Genomic DNA, 1,752 nt, shown 5'->3' on the forward strand with positions numbered 1-1,752 from the left:
GGGGGTGGGGGATGTGGAAGGGGGAAGGGGAGGGGGGGTTGCGACGCTGAGAGGAAAAGGAGATAGATACACACAAACCCGTTACAGTGGTCTGCAATGATGGAGGAAGTGGCTCGGAGAGAGTGTCTCAGTCCATAAAGTCTGATCGCGAGGGTCCTCTTCGAGTGGGGCGGGGTTGTCCATGGCAGCGAAGTCCTCTCGACATAAAGCAAAGTGGGGGGGGGGCGTGGTTCAGGCAGCGGCATCCTCCAGGTCCGGTCCGGCGGCGGCTCGCCTGGAGGGGTCGGTGTACTGGTGGTGGCCCATGATGTGCTCCACGTAGAAGTTGCGGGACCAGCGGATGGTGTTGGACACCATGAGGCAGCGCATCAGCTTGGCGTAGCGGTGGGAAATGCGGCAGGCATGGAGGACGCTCTCGTTGCTGGGGTCCCAGGCTCTGAGGGTCCCCACGATGAGCGTGTCCACCGTCACGTCGTAGCCGCGGCCCCTCAGGGTGTCGGCCAGTGGGGCGTACTTCTCCTGCTTGTGAGCCCGGGCGTCGGTGAAGGCTTGGCGCCGGTTCTTGAAGGGGATGGTGACGTCCACCATCACGATCTTCTTGGCCTCGTGGTCTGTGACAACAATGTCGGGGCGCAGCTGGCTCTCGCAGCCCGGGACGGTGCGGTTCACGGAGATCTCCCCTGCCCCAGCCGGGATGGCCCGCACCAGGCGGTCCTGGACAGTGTTGTGGCGCAGCTGCCAGGCTCTGGCATGCAGCTTGCAGCCGCACAGCACGTGGGGGAGGGTCTCCGCCACATAGCCGCACTGTCGGCACCTCTTGTCCCGGTGGCCGAAGCGCACGGCCCCGTTCAGAGGCGAGCAGTTGAGGCGGGCGCGGTGGAGGAAGCGCCATTCTGTGAAGCACATGAAACTCCCGCTGGGCATGAAGTGGTTGCTAGTGTCCCACTTCAAGGTGACGTCGAAGACCTTGCCCTGGTCCGGTTTGGCCCTCAGGTCGCTGGTGTACTTGTTGCGGACGGCATCCTTCAGGAACCTCTCCAGGAAAGTCCTCGTGCGGGATGTCACGGTGATGCAGTCGGCGTGCGGGGCTGGGCGCAGGCAGACTCCCAGCTCCTGGCGCTCCTCGGTCCAGGTCCAGGCGCAGCCGAGGCGGTTCCTGAGGTGGCATGTGATGTTGCGGGCTCGGCTCCACAGCGAGGCAAAGTCCCCGCTGTCCCGGCTGAACTCGCCCTCCAGTGAGCCACTGAGGAAGGTGGCCAAGTCTTGCCCTGTGGGCTGCCGCCCGATCCTCTTGCGGGCGGTCTCCTCCAGGGCACTGGTGGCGCTGGTACTTACCGTGGCATCCGGGCAGGTGAGGAGGCAGAAGGCGTGAGTGACCACCACGATGTCGCAGAGGTCTCCCATGTGAGGCACGTTAGCGCCTCCCTGCTGGTAGGGGATGTGTAGGACCTCGTTGCTGGCCCGCAGCGGCAGGTGCAGCCACTTCTTGAGCAGCCACCAGATCTCGGTGTCCGCCTTCTTGAGGGGGGTCTTGGGGACTGCCAACCCCCTCAGGATGAACGCGATGCGGGGGATGAGGAAGGTGTTCACCACGTCGATCTTCTGCCAGGGGCCCAGCAGGGACGAATCCAGTTTGTGGGCATCCTTCACGATCCCGGCGATGGTCTCCTCCGGCGTCTGCCTGGCCCGGTGGCCGGTGGCGTCCCCAGGTGGCAGTAGGCCTCACTGTCGCGCAGGTGCCTTGTCGCCTGG

At 64.8% G+C, this 1,752-nt stretch overlaps 1 protein-coding gene across 1 annotated transcript; it reads right to left on the reverse strand.

Annotated features, from left to right (window-relative positions):
- Nucleotides 1-222: 222 nt before the first annotated feature.
- On the reverse strand, nucleotides 223-1,419 carry LOC149872190 (uncharacterized). Its single transcript, XM_090035005.1, has one exon. It carries the CDS (start codon nucleotides 1,402-1,404, stop codon nucleotides 232-234), a length of 1,173 nt encoding a protein of 390 aa, XP_089891131.1. The 5' UTR covers nucleotides 1,405-1,419; the 3' UTR covers nucleotides 223-231.
- Between the last annotated feature and the right edge of the window lie 333 nt (nucleotides 1,420-1,752).

This window comes from Crocodylus siamensis, chromosome 2 (assembly GCF_052110815.1).
Source record: "Crocodylus siamensis isolate JL-2025a chromosome 2, ASM5211081v1, whole genome shotgun sequence".
NCBI classification, from domain to species: Eukaryota; Metazoa; Chordata; order Crocodylia; family Crocodylidae; genus Crocodylus; species Crocodylus siamensis.